The sequence below is a fragment of the Manis javanica genome, chromosome 15 (genome assembly GCF_040802235.1).
Source record: "Manis javanica isolate MJ-LG chromosome 15, MJ_LKY, whole genome shotgun sequence".
Classification (NCBI taxonomy): Eukaryota; Metazoa; Chordata; class Mammalia; order Pholidota; family Manidae; genus Manis; species Manis javanica.
In genome coordinates, this window is record NC_133170.1 from 55,800,299 (window position 1) to 55,822,694 (window position 22,396).

At 39.0% G+C, this 22,396-nt stretch overlaps 1 protein-coding gene across 8 annotated transcripts in view; it reads left to right on the plus strand.

Moving 5' to 3' along the window:
* The window catches only part of FBXL2 (F-box and leucine rich repeat protein 2), a 117,530-nt gene that overhangs the window by 79,185 nt on the left and 15,949 nt on the right, over window positions 1-22,396 (plus strand). For 4 of the 8 annotated variants that reach the window (XR_005058638.2, XR_005058639.2, XM_037008653.2 and 1 more), the window contains 8 exons: window positions 3,466-3,534; window positions 3,635-3,730; window positions 3,952-4,078; window positions 4,224-4,298; window positions 5,600-5,730; window positions 7,161-7,221; window positions 8,030-8,074; window positions 8,645-8,701. Coding sequence is in view for 6 of the 8 variants with exons in the window: in XM_037008653.2 (XP_036864548.1) it covers window positions 3,466-3,534; window positions 3,635-3,730; window positions 3,952-4,078; window positions 4,224-4,298; window positions 5,600-5,730; window positions 7,161-7,221; window positions 8,030-8,074; window positions 8,645-8,701 (661 nt within the window). In the remaining 2 variants the exon portion in view is untranslated. Of the gene's footprint in view, window positions 1-3,465; window positions 3,535-3,615; window positions 3,731-3,951; window positions 4,079-4,223; window positions 4,299-5,599; window positions 5,731-7,160; window positions 7,222-8,029; window positions 8,075-8,644; window positions 8,702-22,396 lie in introns of all 8 variants that reach the window. The other 4 variants (XM_037008656.2, XM_037008657.2, XM_037008655.2 and 1 more) reach the window with 2 other exon arrangements.

Here is a 22,396-nt window from a genome sequence, read left to right on the forward strand (position 1 = left end):
ATTCCATTGTGGCCAGAGAGTATACTTCATATGACTTGAATCCTTTTTATTTTCTTGAGACTTGTTTTGTGGTCAAGAATATGTTCTATCTTGGTAGATGTTCCATGAACACTTGAAAGAAATGTTCATTCTGCTGTTGTTGGGTAGAGTGTTCTATAAATACTACTTAAGTCAAGTGGACTGAGAGTGTCAAATTTTCTGTATCTTTACTTACTTTCTAACTTTGCTCAAATATTGAGAGAGGTTTATTGAAGTCTGCCCATAATTTTGGATTTGTCTGTTTCTCCTTGCAATTTTATTGTTTTCTTCATGTACTTTCAAGCTCATTTAGTAGATATATAAATATTTGGGGTTGCTGTGCCTTTATGATGACTTGACTAATTTTTCATTATCACATGGCCTTCTTTTATTCCTGGCAACATTCTTTGCTCCAAAGTCTACTTTGTTTGATATAATGTAGCCACTTCAATTTTCTTTTGACTAGTGGTGGTATGGTATGTTTTCCTTTCTTACTTTAACTGGCTTGTATCTTTGTATTTAAAGTTGGTTTTTATAGGTAATATCTTGGCTGTTGCTTTTTTGATCCACTATGAAAAATCTCTACCTTTTAAATTGGGTGTTTGGCTCATTTACATTTAATGTAAATGAAATTAATTATGTTTAATTTATGTTATGGTTAGTTAAAACTTTTTCTCTCATGCTTTTTGTTTTCTATTCATCTCATACATTCTTTATTTCCCTTTTCCTCTTTTTCTACTTGTTTTGTATTAATTGGGTATTTTTATGATTCCATTTTATATCCTTTTTTGGCTTAATTTCTATAACTTATTGTTATAGTTTGAGCTACAGTTATAATTCATTTTATAACTTATAATTTCAATCATTACTTTAGAGTTTATAAGGTACATCTTTAGCTTAGTCTACCCTCAAATTATATTACATATCTCTTCCTTTTTTCCTCACTCATCCTTCATACTATTATTGTCCTGTGTTTTAATTCTACATATGATATAAACTCCACACTAGATTGTTAGTGTTTCTGTTTTAAGTTATTTTTAAGGAGACTTAAATAAAAAAAATTGGCTTTGTATACCTAATAGTTACTATTTTCGGTTTTCTTCATTCCCTCGTGTAGAAAAAAGTTTTCAGCAGCTGTTACTATTTTTTCCTTCTTGAAAAATGTTCTTTAGCATTTCTTGTACTGCAGTTGATTATTTCAGCCCTTCTATGTCTGAAAAATTCTTATTTTCTTTTCATTTTTGAAAAATATTTTTGCCAAGTATAGAACTCTATGTTGGCAGGTTTTTGTTTTCAGTATTTTAAAGATGCCGAACCTCTTTTTTCTTGAATTTTTGTTACCAATGAGAATTATTCTGTTCCCCTTATTTTTGTTCCTCTATATATGTGTCTTTGTTTCTGGCTGCTTTTAATTTTTTTTTCTATCACTGGTTTTGATCAATTTGGTTATGATATATCTTGTATTTTTCTTCATGTTTCTTGTACTTGGAATTCTTTGAGTTTTTGGATCTATAGGTTTATAGTATCAATAAACTTCAGAAAAATTTTGGCCATTATTTCTACAGATATTTTCCCCCATCCCCTCCATCTCTTGTTCTTTAGGGGTTCCAATCACATGTATAGTAGGTTGCTTGAAGCTATCCCACAGTTCATTCATGCTCTTTTCTTTTCTTTTTTTTTTTGTTTTCTCTCTATATTTCATTTTGGATAGTTTTCAATTGCTGTATCTTCAAATTCACCAGTCTTTTTTTCCACAATGTCTAATCTGCTGCTAATCCCATCCAGTGAATTTTCATCTGAAATTGTAGCTGTCATATCTAAAAGTTTAATTTGGGTCCTTTTTTAAAATATCTTTCATGTCTCTACACAGCATATTTAATAATATAGCATGTTTAATCTTTACTCTAGCTTCATAGAACTGTATTCTATCAAACACAGTCATAACTTTTAATACCTTTGACTGCTATTTCTAATATAATATAGTTCTAGGTCAGCTTTGATAGATTGAATTTTCTCCTCATTCTGTATATATGGTCATTCCTCCTATGAATGCATGGTAATTTTTTGTTCAGTGCGCAACATTGTCATTTTTACTTTGGGTATGAAATGTTTATGTATTCCTATATTCTTGAGTTTTGTTCTGGGGCACAGTTGAATTACTTGGACATAATCCCTTTGAGAATTAAAAACATTTTTTTTGTTAGGTTGAACCAGAGCAGTGTTTAATCTAGGGCTAATTGTACTCCACTCCATAAGCAAGACCCTTCTTGCTTCAACCCAGTGCCCCATGAATTAGAACATTTTTCACTGTTGGCTGGTGGGAATGGGCACTATTTCTGGCCTGGGTGAGCTCTGGCTCTTGTTCCCTCCAATGCGTTTTGTTGTTCCTTTTCCTGTCTTTGGGGAGTTGCCTCACATGCATGCTCTGATCAGGATTCTATGATTTCTTGAGTGGAACCATCTTCAGACTTCTGACGTTCTCTTCACTCTAACACTCCTCTCTGATAACTCTGACTGTCCTGGTCAGACTTTTGGCTTCATATCCTCAGCTCAGGGAATTCTAAGCTCCATCTTGGTTCCCCTTCCTTGTGCTATAGCAGGACAGATGGAGCAGTTCAGAGTGATGTCTGGCTTGAGGCCAGGTTTCAGAGATATTTGGGTACTTCATGCAAGAATCAGGATTTAGTCCAATAAGACCATTGAAACTGTATTTCAGGAAAATGCAGATGACCTGAGCCATTTCTTGCTGACTATGTTAAGGAGTAAGTGAGAAATAAGGGATGTTTAATATTCTGCATCTGGCTTCTCTACCCAACCCACAAATAATTAAGGAAGTTGCCATTCATGACTCAGTGTCCTCACCAGTAAATGGATAGTTCTTGAATCTGATCAACTACCAGCTGTATCAGTAGCCAGAGATGGTTTCTCCACAAAGGCTCTAGGGTAACCAAGTGACAACATGGCACAACACAAGAAAGATTGGCACCCTTCTGACTGCTTTTTCTATAGAAGGGAAAGAATAGCGAGCCAGATCTCCATTCTCAGCTGACCACCAAGGTGCAGTAGGTAAAGGAGTTACAACTGATACACAGAAGTCTAGGGCTTCTCAGAGTGTGGTCCCCGAGTAGCAACACTGGCATCACTCGGCAGCTTCTTAGAAGTGCAGACTATTGAGCAGTTGGCCTGTAGATCTGCCGTGGGAGCCTGTGCTGGGACAGGAGCCGTGCACATTACAGTTTGAGGAGCATGAATACCTACAGTCAATAATATTATATTGTACATTTAAAATTTTGTTAGGAGAGTAGCTTTCATCTAAATATTCTTTTCACAATAAAATACAATTTTCAATGTTTGAGGAGCACTATTCCAAATGTGAACAGTTACATGTGCCCTCTAGTGGCTCTTCAGCAACTTGCAGGGAGTTTTTAAATGTTTTTCTCATTTTAGGACCTTTGCACAGAATTGCCGAAATATTGAACATTTAAACCTAAATGGGTGCACAAAAATCACTGACAGGTAAGTAATGAAAATTAGTTTGATGAGTAATTGGTCGTGGGGAGAGTGAGGGGAGAGAAACATGGTTGAAAATATCTTTAGTGTGTCTGCTCTTTTTTAGCACGTGTTATAGCCTTAGCAGATTCTGTTCCAAGCTGAAACATCTCGATCTGACCTCCTGTGTGTCTATTACAAACAGCTCCTTAAAGGGGATTAGGTAAGAGCAACTGTTGTTTGTGGTCATGAGAAATGCCCAAAGCTATAAACATGGTGTGCCTAAAGCCTTTCTAGTGGTCCCGCTAGAGTAGGAAATAGGTGACTCAGGCCACAGAGGTTCTCTGTCCCCTGAATTGCTGGTGATTTACTAAACTCAAAGCAGGTAATAAACTCTTTAAGGGATAGGCTTCACATGTGTGGTTTTCTTTCTCCTTCTCTCAGTGAGGGCTGCCGAAACCTGGAGTACCTGAACCTCTCTTGGTGTGATCAGATCACAAAGGATGGCATTGAGGCTCTGGTGCGAGGGTGTCGAGGCCTGAAAGCCCTTCTCCTGAGGGGCTGCACACAGGTAACAAGGGGCTGATGCAGCGTGTTTGTCCAACACTAATGCTGGGTATGGGCACTTCATTAGGGGACTTGCTGTCATGTTTTTACTTGATGCCCACTGTTCACTCACCTGGTTCTATCTCTCTTGTTTTTCTCTGTCCACTCAGTTAGAAGACGAAGCTCTGAAACACATTCAAAGTTACTGCCACGAGCTTGTGAGCCTCAACTTACAGTCATGTTCAGTAAGTAGCGTGCCTTTCTGTGAGCACCCTCATGCTCCTGCTCTCTCCCTTGGGACCCCGCTGCAGGGGAAGCCACTGCGGGCCCCACTGGGAAGCACCCAGGCAGGTGGGATGATGGCCATGGTCTTATTCCTTATCCCGTGTCCCTATGTGATGTATCAGTTTACCACAGGATGGAAGAACAACAGTCTAAACAAAAGGGCCAATGCAGAGCCACTGACATCCCCACAAATAACATATATCAGGGTCTTGCTTTAGTCTATGGTATCAGGAATACTGTGAAGTAGCCAGTAACCTCAGCAATTTATGGAAAGGTCTCAGTCTGTCTTTTTACTTATAAACTGGGGATTTTGATACCTCCACATTGTCTCAGTGGATAAAACAAACTAACAGATGGGAAAATGCTTCAAAAACTAAAGGGTATATTCAGGAGCAGGTATAACTTTCACCAGAGCATCAGCCTGTGAAAAACTATCATTCCTTCCTCACTGCCACTGTAAATATTGATAATTGAAGAGGGTACTTATTACATTCTACTGGGTTTCTCAAGGGGAACATCAATTTTGAGAAAAGCAAGAGAAATCCCTTGTATTCAGCATTTAGTGAGTCAATCATAAGTCTTTAGAGTCCCTGATGGTGGGAGATAAACTAGAAACTATCTTCTGGACAAATACTGACCTTACAGGCCTGCACTGTTCAAAACTAGGACCTTGAATTACATGTAGGGCCGCCCTGGCAGATGACTTGAAGTATAATATAAATGTGTATATTTATTTTTACATGAATTACTGTATTTGAATAAAGGTAATATTTTTGAATCTTCATGGCTAAATTCATAGAATCCTAAGCCATTTACCAATGACTTGGTGACTTATTTAATTTTGATTTTTCTAAAACATTTGAGAAAATATTAATATGCACATGTATGGTTTGTATGGTAGTTATCCCAAGCATTAATCTGTAGAATTTCACCCACAAATTAATATGTCACTTAACCAGGTAAGTCTTCTGAACTCTTAATTTGATACGATTTTTAACACAAGTTTATAAATTTTCCAGTGGGTGGGGGAGGAACACTCTGGGGAGGGAAATGCAATTTTGAAATTTCACTTTCTGTTAGTAATGCTAGAATAAATAATAAAGTTGTGCAGAAAAAACATACATATCTGCCCTGCACATCACCTTATGTTGTTTAAATTACAAGGACAAAATGCTGATAACTAGCCCAAACTAATCAACCCACAGGAGACGCCACTTGGCTGCTGCCACTTGATTTGCCTTCCTGCTTTGGTTTCCCCTAGCGCATCACAGATGAAGGTGTCGTACAGATATGCCGGGGCTGCCACCGGCTGCAGGCCCTCTGCCTTTCTGGCTGCAGCAACCTTACGGATGCCTCTCTCACGGCCCTGGCTTTGAACTGCCCCAGACTTCAGTGAGTGCACCACTCTTCTTCCTTTGCAGCTTAGAGCTTGTCTGGCTGACCAGGAGGGCTTCCTGCAGCTAGGGAGAGGCTGGCCAGTAGATGGAGTAGGTGGTGGTGTTGGCTTTTTAGATTGTGGGGGACAGTGTGTGATCAGTTCCTTTAAGGAGGTATGGGAGGGTACTACACTGTCCACCACCACTGGAATCTTAATTTCTTGATGACCTTCACTCAATGAGCCACCAGAGTTGCCTCATCCTTTTATTACTCTGACATCAGAGCAACAGCCTCACATCCTGCTGTCCCCAGGTTCTCCTCTGAACCAGCTGCTGAGTGGACAGAATAAGGGGAAATCAGTCACTTGTTTCTCATCTTCTTAGTAGGAAGAAAAGTTTTGTTTTAACAAATTGTTTTTTTTTCTGATTCTCCAACATAATACCATGAATATTAAAACTAATAATGGCAACAAAATACTGATCATAGTAAACATCAGTTGGACTCATGTTCCAAGCTCCATGTTAGGCACTTTTGTAAGCATTTTCTCATTTAATCCTCACTACATCTCTAGGTGGCAGGTTCTATTATTCTTGCTTGTTTTGCAGAGGAGAAAGTGAAACTCAGAGAAATAACATAATTTATCCTGGGCCACATGATGAGTAAGAAGCAGAACTAGAATTTGAACTTGTAGAGTTTGACTTCAGAACCAGCTACCTTAACCCCTATACAGGAGGCAGAGCAAAGAATACGTGTTTTGTTGTTCTTTTCAGTGAAACTGATAATTTCTCATGCTTACTCTAATTACATACCTTTTAAGGATTACCTAAATCTGTTTTTTGCCCATCTTTCTTACTGTTGTATTAGGGAAGATTCTAGATAATTTTGATACATCTGCATAGTAGAAGAAATGCAGATATCAAAGTGGTCAGAAAGGAGGTCAAACTTATTGCTAAAAGGAGTATTTAACTCAAAAATGTTAGTAATGCTTCCCTGTTAAGTGTGGGTATTGAGAATTAACTCACATTTTTCATTAGCTGCAAGTTTTAAAAATTTCCTTTAGGGTACTTTGGAACCTCAGTAAATGCAATATATATCAGGATGATTTTGTTGAGTAAAAGTTCATTTTAATTGTTTAAAATTTAACAAATACTGGAATGATACTTTCAAACAGTAACAATGTGCTGGTATTGTGTGAAATTCCTGGATTTACTATCCAAGTTTGGGATGTGACTTTGGGGCTTAGGGTAAGTCATATTCCTCACTCAGCCTCATTCTCCTCATCTCTCCCATGAGGACAGTACTTGCATTTACAACCCTTAGGGCTGTAATGTATGAGAAGCAAAAGTGTATCAGAGTGAAATAAACTCAAGACTGGGCATCCTAAAGTATGTGTTCTTATTGTTGACCAGTTGCTACTTCTTTCTCCCACATACCCTTTATCCCAGGATTTTGGAGGCTGCCCGATGTTCCCACTTGACTGACGCAGGCTTTACACTTTTAGCTCGGGTAAGGCAGAGCTTTTAAAAAACCAAACCAATCTGTAACTCACCTCCCTCATTCCGGATGACTTGGAGTGGTTTTGGAGTGTGTAAAAAACTACCTTCAGAAATGACAGGTACCAAGTAGAATACAGTCCTCAGGGTCCACTTTACATTTTTTCCAGTGGCCAGAAAGCCAGGGATGTCCTGTAGAGACTTCTGTAGTAGGGGCGGGCCTCACTCTCACTTGGTCAGGGGGGCCACAGGGGAGGAGCCTCCTCCTGGCAGCTGCCCTTCCTCAGACAGTTCCCAAGTTAGCCTCTCAGCCACTTCCCCTGTCTTTCCTGTGCTCTGCTCTGCTCTCTCTTCCACATTGCCCTGCAAATGCAGGCCACCATGGGGTCTCTCTGGCCTGCTGCTGGGAAGCCATGCCCTCCTGGGGAGGCTGATAGACTCTTACTTTTGCCCAGCCCTCACCTGCCCACACCATGGCTGGACACCCCAGCTCTGTGCCCTCCCAGAGCCTATTCTGTGGCTAAAATTTACATGCTGATATCTATGAATCATTGGGAAGGTGTAGGCAAATTACCTTTCAGGGATGAGAGCAGGAAATGCACACCAGGGCAGCCCTATTCCAATTTCCAAAACGAACAGGGCTCAAGGGGCACCTGCCCAGAAGTGCTGGCTCACTAGGATTGGTCACTTTAGGACAGGGCACACTCCTTAATGGAAGAGAATAAGGATACCAGGCTGGTACTCAGAGGGCCAGGGCAAGCCACCAGTGTTTGCCCTCACCACTGACCACATGGTGGTAGACGTCTCATGGCCTCTTTCAGAATTGCCATGACCTGGAGAAGATGGATCTTGAAGAGTGCATCCTGGTAAGTGGACTCCCAACAGCCCCATGAGGCTGCGCTCCCCGTGGTCCCTGACAGCCAGGCATAGCCAGAGGCACACCAACTGGCTGTCTGGACCCGCCTTGCCCCAGCATAGGTATCAGTGGGGTGTGTGAACTCGGCTGCTCTCAGGCATGAGATAGCTATGGTCAAGAAGTTTGGGAAACCACCGCCTTCTGCCCAGAATGAAAAATAAGATTCTTATTTTATTTTCACAAACCTTAAGGGAGAAATGAGCTTTCATGTCCAGTGATGAGGTGACTATACTGAAGAGAATACTGGGGGATGCTCCTTACCCACTTCCTCTTTGTCCCCTGTCCCTAGTTCCCCTTGGGGCACCAAAGGAGAGACCAGAGAACAGCAGTGTGTTGTCTTCTGCCCAGGAGTGGGTAGATTTGAGGCTGCTGGTGAAGAGAGGAACTCTCGGACTGAGTGTGCTTGAGATGAGTTTTTAATTCTCTTCTGCACCTTTCGATTCTCAGGTTCAGGAGAAGCCAGGATTAGGTGTTAAGTTCTGGTGTAGAAGGCACACTGACACCGTGTGTTTCTTTGCAGATAACCGACAGCACACTCGTCCAGCTCTCCATTCACTGTCCTAAACTACAAGCCCTGGTGAGTCTGAGTTTTTTGTAACATTATTCACCTCCTACCAATCAAAGAACATTTCCACAACAGCAAGAATCTGTAAAGACACCATCATTCTTGGTTTCAAAGATATATCAGTTGGCCTAACTTCGGAGGCAGGATATCTAAATGTTACTGCTTTTATTTTAGGAAGTGAACCCATGTCCTTACCACTTAACTCACGTTCATGTTCATCATATCAGGTAGAGTGCAAGTTAGCATGTTAAACTGATACAGTCCAAAACAAAAGATTGAGGCCATCCTTGTGTTTTATTTACATTTCACATTTGCTCATATGTTCTGTTTTCTATTTTCTTTTCCCTCTATAGATATATATATCGAAAGATCCAAACTGAGTAGCGAAAAATGTCAGATAGCTATAGCCATGCAGATCTTTTATGCACATTTCACATCCAGCCATTTGGGAGTCTGGAGCTGGGATGGAATCCCCACTTACTGAGCAAGCCCCGGTAAACTGTGCTGCTATACCCAGTAGGTATACTGTTGTGTTTAAGCCCAACCACAGCTCTGTGATGCAGGCGCTACAGGCATCCCCATTTTGTCAGTCAAGAAACTGAGGCTCAGAATGGTTAAGGGACTTGCCCAAAGTTACACAACTGTGGGAAGGCCCCAGATCTGTCGGCCTCCAGGGGGTCTGGTCTTTCCACTGCCTTGAGATACACAACAGATTTTTCCTGAGCCAGTTTTCGCTGTTGTCTTTGAAACTTGCTCTGTCCTTAGGGGCTAGAATTTTACCACATCATTAACGTTCCAGTTTGCTTTGAGTTACTGTCCCCACCAGTTTTTCTCATTTTCCTATTATTCTGAATACTTCTTCCTTTGGGCACAAGTGCAGCTGGGTTTTGGATAGTCCTGGGAGTTTTTTCAAGAGCTTGGGGTCAAATTTCAGAGATTAATCAAGAACTGACCTATATACAAATTTTCTAAATTGTTGCCATCTACGTATGGCAGATATTTTTGTAGTTCTAATGATGTCTTTACTCCCAAGTTGGTTCAGATCCAGTTTTATAACTAACAGAACCTATTACTCAGGTGTGTTTTCTCCTTTTATCCTCTCAACCCATTGTTCCTGGGCCCTACTGCCTCTCAAGCATACGGGGAAATTTAGAAGCCCTGTGCTTTATTTCCTGTGCCTTTTGCTCGGGCCAAGCCCCATTTCCAGTATAAATAGCCTCTCATGACTTAAGACTTTCAGCGTGTCCTAAGATCTTTTTTTTAAAAATTAAGGTATCATTGATATACAATCTTATAAAGGTTTCACATGAGCAACATTGTGGTTACTACATTCACCCCATATTATCTAGTCCCCACCTCCACCCCACCACAGTCACTGTCCATCAGTGTAGCAAGATGCCACAGAGTATCCTAGATCTTATCCTATGATTTGGTACATATAAATTTATGGTCATTACATCTTCCTGATGAACTGACATTTTATTATGAAATGTCCTTCTTTATCATTGATTATACTCTTTCTCTTGAAGTCTATTTTATATATTAATATCAGCTTTCTTATGCTTTTTGCATAGTATATAATTTTCTAAAGGTTATCTGTATTTTTTAATATAAGGAGTGTCTTGTTTTTATCTAGTCTTATCTCTATCTTTTAATTGAAATTTTTAGTCATTTCTGTCTAATATAATATTGATACAGTTGGGCTTTTTCTCCCTTTTGTTTTCTTTTCCTCCTTTCCTACCTTCTTTTAGGTTTAACTGAATATTTTTTAAAATTCCAATTTCTCTGTACATTGGTTTTTTTTTTCTTTTAGTGGTTAAAACTATTAGGTTAAATTTTAAAAGTTCTTTCCATCAGTACAAGAAAAACTTTCCTCAGTGAGAGTTCAGGGAGTTTAGGATTGTGGTTTAGATGTCAAATCCCAGAAGAAAGAGCAGAATCATCCCTCTTATCTAGCATCAGATAGAGATGCTAGGTAGCCAGGGAAACCACTTCAAATCATCTTTTGGAACAAAGAGGAATATAAACAAGCCAATCCAAGTCTCAGAGTCAGGATCAGAAACTATTTTGTGGGTGATGAGAGTGATCCCTACAGTTCAGGTAGTTCTCAGGTCCCAAGAATTGAGCCCCTTTCAGGAGACTGCCAGCTGTTCCTGGCTATGCTTGAGCCCCACCATAAGATGCTACTTCACTGGAGAAAGGAGCAGATGAGGAATTCCTATAATCAGGAATCAAAAACTCTCCCCCAAGTTCCCCTTACCCACATTATCAAGCTATTTTGTCCAGGTAGCCTGGCCAACTCATTCATTATTGTATCACCAAACTTGAAGATAAAAGAGGGAAGGAAGGTGAAGGACTTGTTGTTGGAACATGTCTCAGGGAAAGAGTCTGGGTCCCAGGGAAGAAAATGTCAGGAAATGGCCTACCCCAAATGTGACAGACAAGTTGCATGATTTTTTTTTTTTTTACATTTCAGCTCAAATTCCATTCAGTCCCTGGCCTTCTCTGGTGAGCACTGCTCAGTATGTGGGACACACACATACTTCTAAATCCTAAGAGGCCCCTAGAAGCCTAGGAGAAGGGGGTAAGAAAGAACAAGCTTGAGTCAGCCATCTTTCTCTACTGTGAGTTTCCCTAGCTTTAAATAATGGCAATAATAAGTCCTTCCCTATCAGTAATTACTCTAAATGTAAATGGATTAAATTCCCCAGTCAAAAGACAGAGTGGCTAAATGGATTAAAAAACATGACCCAGCCATGCACTGCCTACAAGTAACTCACTTTAGATTTAAAGACATACAGAGCCTGAAAGTAAACAGATGGAAACCTACTCTATGCAGATGGTAAAAAGAGAGCAGGGGGTGGCTAAATATATATCAGACAAAATAGACTTCAGATTGAAAATTGTCACAAGAGACAAAGAAGGACATTACAAAATAATGAAAAAGTCAATCCACCACAAAGATACATCAACTATAAATCTATATGCACCCAAAACCAGATGATCTAAATATATAAAGCTGGACAAAGACATCACTAGAAAAGAAAACCACAGGCCAATATCCCTAATGAATAGAGAGGCATATATTCTCAAATACCAGCAAGCTGAATCCAGTAGCACAGATCATACACCACAACCAAGTGGGATTTAGCTCTGGGATGCAGGGATAGTTCAATAAATGAAAATCAATTATTGTGATATAAAACATCAACAAAATAAAGGCTAAAAATAACAAGATCATCTCAATAGATGCAGAAAAAGCAATTGATGAAATTCTATACCTTTTTATTATAAAAATTCTCAACAAACTAGAAATAGAAGGAAAATACCTTAACATAATAAAGGCCATATGTGAAAAGCCCATAACTAATAACATCACTCAATGGGATAGAACTGAAATCTTTTACTACAAAATCAGGAGCAAAGCAAGGGTGACCACTCACCACTTTATTTAACATAGTACTATTAAGTCCTAGCCAGAACAGTTAGATAAGAAGAAATAAAAGACATCCACATTGCAAAGGAAGATGTAAAATTATCTCTGTAGACACCATGGCATTAGATATGGAAAATTCTAAAGACTATTCAAAAAAACTGAAAACTAGTATATGAATTCAGTAAAATCACAGGATACAAAATCAACATACAAAATTCAGTTGCATTTCTATATATTAACAATTAACTTGGTAAGGGAAATTAGGAAACAATCCCATTTACAGTACAAACAAAAAGAATAAAATACTTAGAAATAGACTGAAGAGGTGTAAGATATATATATATATTGAACACTACAAAACATTGATGGAAGAAATTAAACAAATGGAAAGACATCCCATGTTCATGAATTTGAAGACTTAGTATTATAAAAATGCCCATACTACCTAGTCTATAGATTCGGTGCAGTACCTGTCAAAATTCCAAAGACACTTTTTACAGTATCTACAATTAGAAATAGAACAGTTCTACAATTCATATGGAATACAAAAGATGTCAAAGAGCAAAGCAGCCCAGAGGAAGAACAAAGCTAGAGGCATCACAGTTCCAATTTTAAACGATATTACAAGCTATATTAATCAAAACAGTATGGTACTGCCATAAAGACAAATATAGGTCAGTGGAACAGAACAGAGAGCCAAAAATAAATCCATTTATAGATGGTCAAGTAATTTCCAACAACGATGCTAATAACACAGTAGGGAAAGGATAGTCTCATCAACAATTCTCTCGGTAAAACTGTATAACCACATATAGCTGAATGAAATTGGACCATACATAAAAATCAACTCACAATGAACTAAAGACAAACATGAGACCTAAAACTATAACTCTCCTAGAGGAAAACATAAGGAAAAGCTTCTGACACTGGTTATGGCAATGATTACATGAATATGACACCAAAATTTCAGGCAGCAAAAACAAGTGGGACTATATCAAACTAAAAACTTTTGCAAAGGAAATAAACAACAGAGTGAAATGGCAATTGGCAGAATGGTTGAAAATATTTTCAAGCCATGTATCTGATGAGGTATTAATCTCCAAGTTATATAAGGAACTATATAACTCAGTAACAAAAAATCTATTATCTCAATTAACAATTGGCTGAGGACTTGAATAAACATTTCTCCAAAGAAGATATACAAATGGGAAACAGGTATATGAAAAAATGCTCTTCACTAAACATCAAAGAAATACAAATAAAAATCACAATGAGATACCAGCTCACACACTTCCCAGGATGGCTAGAACAAGAAGTGTTGGCAAGGATGTGGAGAAATTGGAACCCTTATACACTGTGGGTATGAATGCAAAATGGTGTAGCCACAATAGAAAACAGATTGGAGGTTCGTTAAAAATTTTAAAATGAAACTACCATATGTCCAGCAATCCCCCGTCTGAGTGCATATCCAAAAGAATTGAAATCATCATCTTGAGGAGATGTTAGCACTTCAGTTTTCATTGCAGCACTGCTCACAATAATAAGATGTGGAAACAGCCTAAATGTCCATCAACAGATCAATGGATAAAGAAAATGTGATATACACCTACAATGGAATACCATTCAGACTCAAAAAAGGAAATTCTGCAATGTGACAACATGGATGGACTTTGAGGACATTATGCTAAATGAAATGTGCCAGACACAGACAAGTACTGCCTGATTTCACTTATGTGAGGTTTCTAATATAGTCAGATTCATTAAATCTAATGGAATGGTAGTTATAAGGGCCTGAGAGGTAGTGGTGGTGGTGGTGAATGTGGCATTATTTACCAGCAGGCATGAAGTTTCAGTTGAGTAAGATGATAAGGTCTAGGGATTTGCTATAAAACGTTGTACTTAGTCAACAATAATGTACACTTAAAGTGTGTTGAAAGGATATAACTTGTATAATAAAATTTAAATTTAGTAAAAATAAAATTTAAAAAGATGACAAATACTGTGATTCTACTTATATGAGGCATCTACAGGAGTCAAATTAATAGAAACAAAGTAGAAAGGTGATTTCCAGGGCCTGGAGGGGTAAGGGGAAATGGGGAGGTTGTTGAATGGGTATAGAGTTTCAGTTTTGCAATATAAAAACATTCTTAAGATCCATTGCACAATAATGTAAACATAAACTACTGAGCTGTACAGTTTAAAATGGTAAAGATAGTGAATTTTATGCTATGTGTGTGTTTTTTTAACCACAATTAGAACTTCTAAAGAAAGAAGTAAACGAAAGGAAGAAAGAAAGAGTCTTAGGACATAAGGAAGAAAGAATAATTGGAAAGAGTAAGGGGAAAAAAACTGTGTGTAAATACAATAGAATTTCTCCTGAGTTTCTAAATTTTATTTGTATAAATGAGGAAGGGTGAAAGGACAGAAGGAGTTAAAATTTTCATACTTCAGTCAAACTGGTAAAATATTGATGCCAGTACACTGATAAGTTTAGATGTATAATGTTATACCTAGGGCAACTCCTGAGAAGTTTACAAAAGAGAAACATTCATAAGTACAATAGATAAAATGGAATTCTAAACAAAATGTTCATGTAACCCATGGGAAGGTAGGAAAAGTAAAACAGAAATGAAAAACTGAAAAAAACAGGAAAAAAGAAAGGAGGGGGCAAACTAAAGACCAAGCATATCATTAAATATAAGTGTCTAAATATACCAATTAAGAGGCAGAGATTGCCAGAGTGGATAAAATAACAATCCAGCAATAAGCTGTAAGAAACTCACTTCAAATGTAACAATATAAATTGACTGAAGGTAAAAGAAAAGGAAAAGATATACAATGCAAATGTTAAAAGAAAGCAGGAGTGATAATATTACCAGATAGAGCATACTTCAGAACAAGGAAAATTACCAGGGACAGAGAACATTCCATAATGGTAAAAGGGTCAGTTCACCAAGATGAAATAGCAATCCTTAATGTATATGCATCAAACAACAGAGCTGCAAATTACATAAAGCAAAAAGTGATAGGGCTGAAAGGAGAAACAGAAAATCCACAACTGTAGTTGGTCATATGACTATTACCCTCCCCATGGTTGGCAGAATCACCATACAGAAAATCAGCAAGGATACAGAACTCAACACCATTAACAAGCAGGACCTAATGCACATGTACAGAATACTCTTCAACAACAGCAGAATACCTATTCTTTTTTTAAAAAAGTATTATTGATATACACCCTTATGAATGTTTCATGTGAAAAACAATGTGGTTACTACATTTACCCATATTATCAAGTCCCCACCCATACCCCATTGCAGTCACTGTTCATCAGTGCAGTAAGATGCCACAGATTCACTATTTGCCTTCTCTGTGCTCCACTGTCTTTCCCATGACCCCCCAACCATGTGTACTAAACATAATACCCCTCAATCCCCTTCTCCCTCCCTCCGCACCTCCACTCCTACACCTCTCCTCTTTGGTAACCACTAGTCCCTTCTTGGAGTCTGTGAGTCCGCTGCTGTTTTGTTCCTTCAGTTTTACTTCATTGTTATACTCCACAAGTGAGGGAAATCATTTGGCACTTGTCTTTCCCCACCTGGCTTATTTCACTGAGCATAATATCCTCCAGCTCCATCCATGTTGTTGCAAATGGTAGGATTTGTTTCTTTCTTATGGCTGAATAGTATTCCATTGTGTGTATGTACCACATCTTCTTTATCCATTTATCTACTGATGGACACTTAGGTTGCTTCCATTTCTTGGCTATTGTAAATAGTGCTACAATAAAAATAGGGGTGCATATGTCTTTTTGAATCTGAGAACTTATATTCTTTGGGTAAATTCCTAGGAGAGGGATTCCTGGGAGACTCCCTATTCTTTTTAAGAGCCCATGGGACACATACCAAATTCTACCATGTCCTGGGCCCATAAAACAGACCTCAAGAAATGTAAAAGCACTGAAATCATATAGAATGTATTTTCTGACCACAGTGAGATCAAATTAGAAATCAGTAATAGAAGATAACAGCAAAATTTCTGATGACTTAGAAGCTAAATAACACACTTCTGAATCCATGGGTCAGAGACCAAAGTCTGAAGGGTCCTTTTTTTTTTTTAAGAGTTAAACTGAATGAAAATGAAAACAGAATATACCAAAATGTGTTGGATGAAGCTAAAACAATGCCAAGAGAGTTTATGATATTAAGTGATTATATTACAAAGGAAGGAAAGTCTTGATAATCTTAAACTCCTACTCCCATGAAACCAGAAAAAGAACAAAATAAGTAACAAGGAAGAATATACTAAAGATAATAGTAGAAATTTATGAAATTGAAAGAGAAAAATAATAGAAGAAACAGCAAAAACAAAAAACAAAAAAAACCCCAGTTCTTTGAAATAGACCTGTAGCAAGACTGACAAGGAGAAGACACAAACTACCAATGTCAGGAATAAAATGGGTGCTATCGTCTGAATGTGTCAGCCCAAAATATATATGTTTAATCTTAATCCCCAAAGAGGATGGTTATTAGGAGGTAGGGCCCATTGATTAGGACACAAGGGCCCCCTCATGAGTGAGATTAAGTGCTCTTATAACAGTGTCCAGAGGGATTTCTCACCCCATCTACCATGTGAGGACACAGTAAGAGGGCACCAGCTGTGAACCAGGAAGATGGCCCTCACCAGTCACCACTGCAAATCTGCTGGTGCCATGATCTGGAACTTCTAGCCTCTAGAATTGTGAGAGAGAGATTTCTGTTTATAAGCTACTCTGTCTTTGGTATTTTGCTATAGCAGCGTGAAGTAAGACAAGAGGTACTACCACAGACATAAAAAGTATGATAAGGGAATTCTAGGAACAACTCTACATAAATAAATATGGCAGCCTAGACCAATACCTTAAAATGCACAAAATAATACAATTATTCAACATAAAAAGATAATTTAAATAGCCCCATAAGACTAAAAAAATGAATTTATACTTTTTTAACTCCCAGAAATGAAATCTCCTATAGGTCCAGATGGTTCCACTGGAGAATTCTACCAAACATTGAAGCCAATTCTATACAATTTCTTCCAGAAAACAGATGACAGAACACTACACAACTCATTTTATGGGACCAGTAATATCCTGGTATCAAAACCAGAAAAAAATAGTACCTGGAAAAAGATGGCAGAGTAGGAAGGCAAGGCAGAAATCTCCTTCCCAAAACACACATAACACAAAAATACAGCAAATGCAGCTAAACCTGAAAACAACCTGAAGACTGTAAGACAGACTACCTACATCTGGGGAAGAAGAGAAGACCTCACAGAAAAGGGTAAAGTGGCAAAGCCAAGAACCAGTGGGACACAAGCCCTCCTCCAACCCCAACCCACTGGTGGGAGAAAGAGCACCAGAGCAGGGTGGGAGTAGGAGCCCAGGATTGCTGGACACCTCACCCTGGAGGTCTGCTGCCGGAGCATGAGCCCACATTACATGGTGTTCTGGTGATTAGCGGGGCTGGACAACAAAGACAGGTGGAACACATGGGGAGGCTGAGATCCCAGCTGCTTGTGGAGAGGCACGCTCCACTGGTCGAATGAGACAAAAGCAAAGCAGGCATTTTGAAAGACTTCCCAGCAGTGGGAGTGGTGCCAGAGGGGTGAGTGTTGGACAGAGCTCTATTCTCAGAAGAAAGGGCAGGTAGACCATACCTCCCCAGCCCACCCTTGGCCCAACAGGTCAGAAACTCTTGAGAGCCCCAGATGCTCCATCCCCCTCAATGGCAATGCAAACCTGAGGCTCCTCCCTTCGCATGCGGTCATCAGACAACCCACTTGGCCCAGCAGTAGTGTCAGACTTTGCTGCCTGGTATGCAAAGGGAGACCCTCCCAGCTTTCTCAGCTCAGCTTCAGACCAAACAGGGAAGTGCCTGCAGGAGTCAGCCCTAAGAGCTCCTTCCTTCCTGCAGGTGTCCAAGCTGGGTGCTATGCGTCAGACCTGGGCAGAGCTGCATCAGCCTACTCACCCCATTAACTGTGCAGCCCCGCCATTGCTGCAGGCCAAGCAGAGGCAGCCCTTCCCACAGCAACTCCAGCAGAGACTTCTGTGCTGATCACAAAGGCATGGCCAAAGCAACCTGCCTTTCTAGAATCAGACCATTACAAGTGAGACAGAAAGGTAGCCCTGTCCACTGCATGCCAAGAGCTGGGGCTCCCACACTGGAAAGTAGTCTTGAGCTGCTGGCACTAGCCTCCTTCATAAAGCTATTACCCCATAGGTCAGGAAGCAGCAGAGCCATCTAATACAGAGGAAGAAACACAAACCCTGACAAAATGAGGTAGAGGACATGCCCAAACAAAAACTACAAAACAAGACACCAGAAAGAGGGCTAAATGAAATGGAAATCACCAATCTTCTTGATAAATGTTTTCAAAGTACAAGTTATAAATATTCTCACACTTCTACAGAAAAATATTCAACATCTCAGGGAGGACTTCAACAAAAAGAAGACCTGAAAAAGAGCCACTCAGAGCTGAATAATACAGTATCTGAGATGAAACACAGTGGATTGGTTCAACAGTAGATTATTACAGGTTGAAGAAGCTTTAAATGAAATGGAAATTAGGAAACAGGAAAACAATGACTCATCTGTTAAAGGGTTAACATCCAAAGTACATAAAGAACTCATACACCTCAACACCAAGAAGACAAATAACCCGATTAAAAAATGCTCAATGGATCTGAACAGACACTTATCCAAAGAAGAAATAAAAAATCATCAGGGAAACACAAATTAAAACCACAATGAGACATCACCTCACACCAAGTAGGATGGCCACCATCCAAAAGACAAATGCTGGCAAGGATGTGGAGAAATGAGAACCCTTCTACACTGTTGGTGGGAATATAAATTGGTGCAACCATTGTGGAAAGCAATATGGAGGTTCCTCAAAAAACTAAAAATAGAAATACCATTTGACCCACTAATTCCACTCCTAGGAATTTACCCAAAGAAAACAAAATCCCTCATTCGAAAAGAAATATGCACCCCTATGTTTATCACTGCACTATTTGCAGTAGCCAAGGTATGGAAGCAACCTAAGTGTCCATCAGTAGATGAATGGATAAAGAAGATGTATATATACACAATGGGATATTATTCAGCCATAAGAAGAAATCCTGCCATTTGCAGTGACATGGATGGATCTAGAAGGTATGCTCAGTGAAATAAGCCAGGTATATAAAGACAAATACCATGATTTCACTTATTTGTGGAATATAAAAAGAAAGCAAAACAGAACAAAATAGTAGTAAACTCATAGACACAGAGAAGGGTCTAGTGGTTACCAAGGAGGAGGAGTTGGGGTAGGTAGGGGGGAAAGGTGAAGGGGATAAAGTGGCACAATAATCTGCAGTCACAATATAAGTTGGTCATGGGGATGGTGGTACAGCATGGAGCATATAGTCAATGATCATGTAACATCTTCCTGCGTTGACAGTAACTGTGCTGGAGGGGGTGAGGATTTACTAATATGGGTAACTGTTGAACCACTGTATTGTATATATGAAACTAACATAAGTTTGTATATCAATGATAATTTAACAAAAAAGAAAATAGTACCCAAAAACAAAACTACAGACTAGTATCCCTCATAAATATAGAAGCAAATGTCCTTAGCGAAATATTAGCGAATAGAATTCAGCAATATGTAACAATAATCATACACCATGACCAAGCAGGGTTCATTCCAAGGACACAAGTCTAGTTTAATATTTGAAAATGGACTGAAATAATCCACTATGTTAACAGGCTACAGAAGAAAAATTACATAATGTATCAATTAGTGCAGAAAAAGTATTTGATAAAATTCAAAAGAAGTTAGTTTATTTATAAGTGCAAAAAATACAAAAAATCCCAGTCTCATTTAAAACCCCCCCTGTCAACCGGTATTCTTTCCCCAGGGATAACCACTGTAGCCAGTGTCTGTGTCCTTTTAGAGAAATTCTATATTAGATTGAGAGATTATTTTCTCCCCTCTCTTTCTTCCTTCTTCAACTTCCATTGGAGCAAAAGGCACCTGCAGTTTGGCATTTAAAAGCAGTTCGACCCTCTGTTCTGCGTATTCTACTCCCACTACCCCTGGCTACCTCTGACTTACCAGGAATGCTAAGTAGAAGTTGCCCACTTACAGCATGTGGTGGCTCCCAGTTAGCTGGGGATAGATAATGCTTAGCAGTGATGAGCTTGTTTTTCTGGAATATTCCTTCCTCCTAACACATCTGCCATAAACAGATGAGGATATAAACACATCCCCACCCCTCTGCAGTATGCCAGGGATGGGTGGTGGGTGTGATAGTGCAGGGCGGGGAAAAGGCTTTAAGGCCAGCCTGGGCTGATGATAATGGGCAAGTCTCAACTCCTTTGAGCTTCAATTTTCTTATCTGTAAAATGGGGATAAAAATACAGGGTGTTCTAAAGAATAAACAAGATTATGTATATACAGTAAGTGGCCCAAAGCAGAAAGCTTTGACAACTAGCTTATTCATTAGTGTAAAATACAAGCCCCTTCTGCTGTGTGACATGTTTTGGCAGATTTTCCTGTGATCTCAAGATAACAGATCAAGATTATCCTTAAATTAAGCCACTTTAAAAAATTACATAAATACCTGCATATGCTAGTTTTTCAATTAATATTAAGAGTTATCACCTTGGTCTCAGATGAAACTGTTAAGTTCTTGATTCCTCAGATCCCCCCTGTATTAAAACAATGAAGAAGTTGGCATTCTTACTACCTCCATCTTCTCCCTCCAATTTGTATCTATGTATATATCCATACATATGCATATATAAGTGCATATATACACACATTTTTTGTTGTTGTACTTTATAGTAAATAAGTTCTATTTCTTGATTTACCACATTCTAACAGCTTCCTGAAAAGACTTCTGGCTTTACCCATAAATCAATTCTAAAGCAAAAAAAACCCAGGGACAGCAGTAATTGAGTAGAGTGTTTCATGTAGAATTGAGTAGTGTGGTTGGATTCATGGGAGAGGAAATACCAATATCCCCTGCTTTTCAAAATTTCAAATTACACTGCTGTGCTTCTACATTAGCCTGTTTTCACTAACCAAACGAAATCTGAAGAGGAGTTTCACTTTTACCAAAAAATGTGAAAAGCAAAAATAGCGTTCAGAATTTGTTTTGCAGTGAGCCTTGCAGAGGCAGTACACGCTGAGAAGCAAGAGGGACCTCACCAGGTTCCTTCCCTTAAGCCACACAGGGCATCTCAGCAGGAAGCCACCAGAACTTTGAACTGTGTCTTCTGCTTTATCTTGATTTATTTTGTGCATCTGTTAGCAAGAGATGTCCTAAGGTATCAGAAAAGTTTGAGAGGTTAATGTTGGCAACTGGGAATGCTCAAAAATTTTTCCATATAAACTAATGGTAGTTGCTTCTTTGATTTATGCCATTTCAGCTTTAGAAACACTCTATTTTTGACTAGTGGGAAAAACCTCTGTCCCATGTTGTTTAAAACAGCTCAAAGAGGAATCTTTCAAGCATCAAGTTTGGTAGAATTTCTTTTTCCTTCTAGGTTCCCTTCCCTAGCTACCTATTGTATCCAGTATCATTCTTTCTTGGATTCTTGTATTCTCATATTGCAAAAATACCTCACACTCATGCACTGTATCTCCTCCACTAGAACTCATCAGGTCCAAACTAACAGGCATTTCTTCATCCCAGCGATTACAGTAGCCTCCCCCTTGCTCAACTGTGTCCACATTTACACACTCAATAATATGGCAGTTAGGGTGGCTTATTTTTTCAATATCAGTTTTTTACTGAAAAATCTACAGAAAAGAGCATCATCATAGGTTTATACTTCAGTGCAGTTCCATAAAATGGAACACACCCAGATTAAGAATCAACATTACCAGGAGCACAGAAAGTCCCCCTCCCTTCCAGTCACCAACCATCTCCCACCCCCAGAGCGGTAACTTCCAATAATAGATTAGTTTTGCGTTTTTCACAGGTATTATGTGAATTAGATAAATGGAATCGTCGTATGTAATCTTTGGCTTCCTTACTAGTACATTTGTGAAATTCTTGTTGTTGCCACACACTAGTACATTGCCCATTTGCATTGCTGTATAGAATGGGTACACTGTAATTTATCCTTTCTACTAGTGAATGTTTGAGTAGTTTACAGTTTGGAGCTATTAAACCAACATTGCTATGTCTCTTGGTTAACACACACAGGCATTTCAGTCAGGAGCACCCAGTT